Genomic DNA, 1,192 nt, shown 5'->3' on the forward strand with positions numbered 1-1,192 from the left:
GAGGTGGGATTGGGAATTCTGGGAATTCTGGGATTGGGAATTCCAGGAGCACGAGGAGATGAGGAGCAGGATGAGGTGGGATTGGGAATTCTGGGATTGGGAATTCTGGGAGCATGAAGAAATGAGGAGCAGGATGAGGTGGGATTGGGAATTCTGGGATTGGGAATTCTGGGAGCATGAAGAAATGAGGAGCAGGATGAGGTGGGATCGGAATCAGGATTGGGACTGGAAATTTTGGGAATTCCGGGAGCGGCTCAAGGGGCAGCAGGGTGAGGTGGGATTTGGATTGGGAATTCTGGGATGGGGATTGGGATTGAGAATTCCAGGAGCGGCTCAAAGGGCAGCAGGAGGTGACGAGGAGCAGGATGAGGTGGGATTGGGATTGGGATTGGGAATTCCAGCCTGGGCGACTCCTCTCGCTGAGGGAGGGGCAGGGAATTCCGGAGGGGCTTGAGGAGGTGGATCCTGCTTCCCCAGGGATGGGAATTCCACGGATCCCACTTCCCCAGGGCCTGGAATTCCACATCTCCCCTTCCCACAGACACTTTTCCGTGACGGGCCTGGCTCAGTTCCGGCGGGTGTGGTTGGTGAACGAGGAAGAGGCCAAGGAGCTGATCCGGAAAGCTCTGGAAGCCGATCGGCTCATCCACGTCCAGCAGCTGGGAATTCCCTGGGAAGAGCCGCTCCACTGGTTCCTGGAAAACGTGGGACCCTTGGGAGAGAAGCCGGAGAAGAGGACGGCCCTCCGGGCGGCCCGGGAAGCGCTGGAAGGTGGGAATTCCGGGAATGTTGCCGGAATATTCCCGACATTTCCCTCCCTGGGAGCCCCCCTGGGAGATGTTCCCGGCCTTGTCGTTCCCGTTTGGAATCTCCCGGGAATCCTCAATTCCAGGAAAACTGGCCACGATCCTCCTCCCACCCCAGAATCCTTTGGATTTGTTTTCCTGGGGTTTGTTGGGATTTTCCTGAGGATTTTCAGGGAGAAAATTCCAAGGATTTTTGGGTTTGTTTCCCAGGGATTTTCGTGATTATTTCCAGGAGAACATTCCAAGGATTTTTTGATTTGTTTTCCTGGAATTTTCCTGCTGATTTTATGGAGAACATTCCAAGGATTTGGGGATTTGTTTTCCAGGGATCATCTGGAAGTTTCTTGATGATTTTTAGGAGAACATTCCAAGGATTTTTGGATTTG

At 53.5% G+C, this 1,192-nt stretch overlaps 1 protein-coding gene across 1 annotated transcript in view; it reads left to right on the forward strand.

The window, feature by feature from the left end:
• Window positions 1-541: 541 nt before the first annotated feature.
• The window catches only part of DRC1 (dynein regulatory complex subunit 1), a gene marked incomplete at its 5' end in the record, with an annotated part of 12,157 nt that continues 11,506 nt past the window's right edge, over window positions 542-1,192 (forward strand). Inside the window, one exon of the mRNA XM_029961086.1 lies at window positions 542-771. Coding sequence (XP_029816946.1) covers window positions 542-771 — 230 coding nt within the window. The remainder of the gene's footprint in view (window positions 772-1,192) is intronic.

The sequence above is a fragment of the Manacus vitellinus genome, unplaced genomic scaffold (genome assembly GCF_001715985.3).
Source record: "Manacus vitellinus isolate BGI_N305 unplaced genomic scaffold, ASM171598v3 scaffold_311_pilon, whole genome shotgun sequence".
Taxonomy (NCBI): Eukaryota; Metazoa; Chordata; class Aves; order Passeriformes; family Pipridae; genus Manacus; species Manacus vitellinus.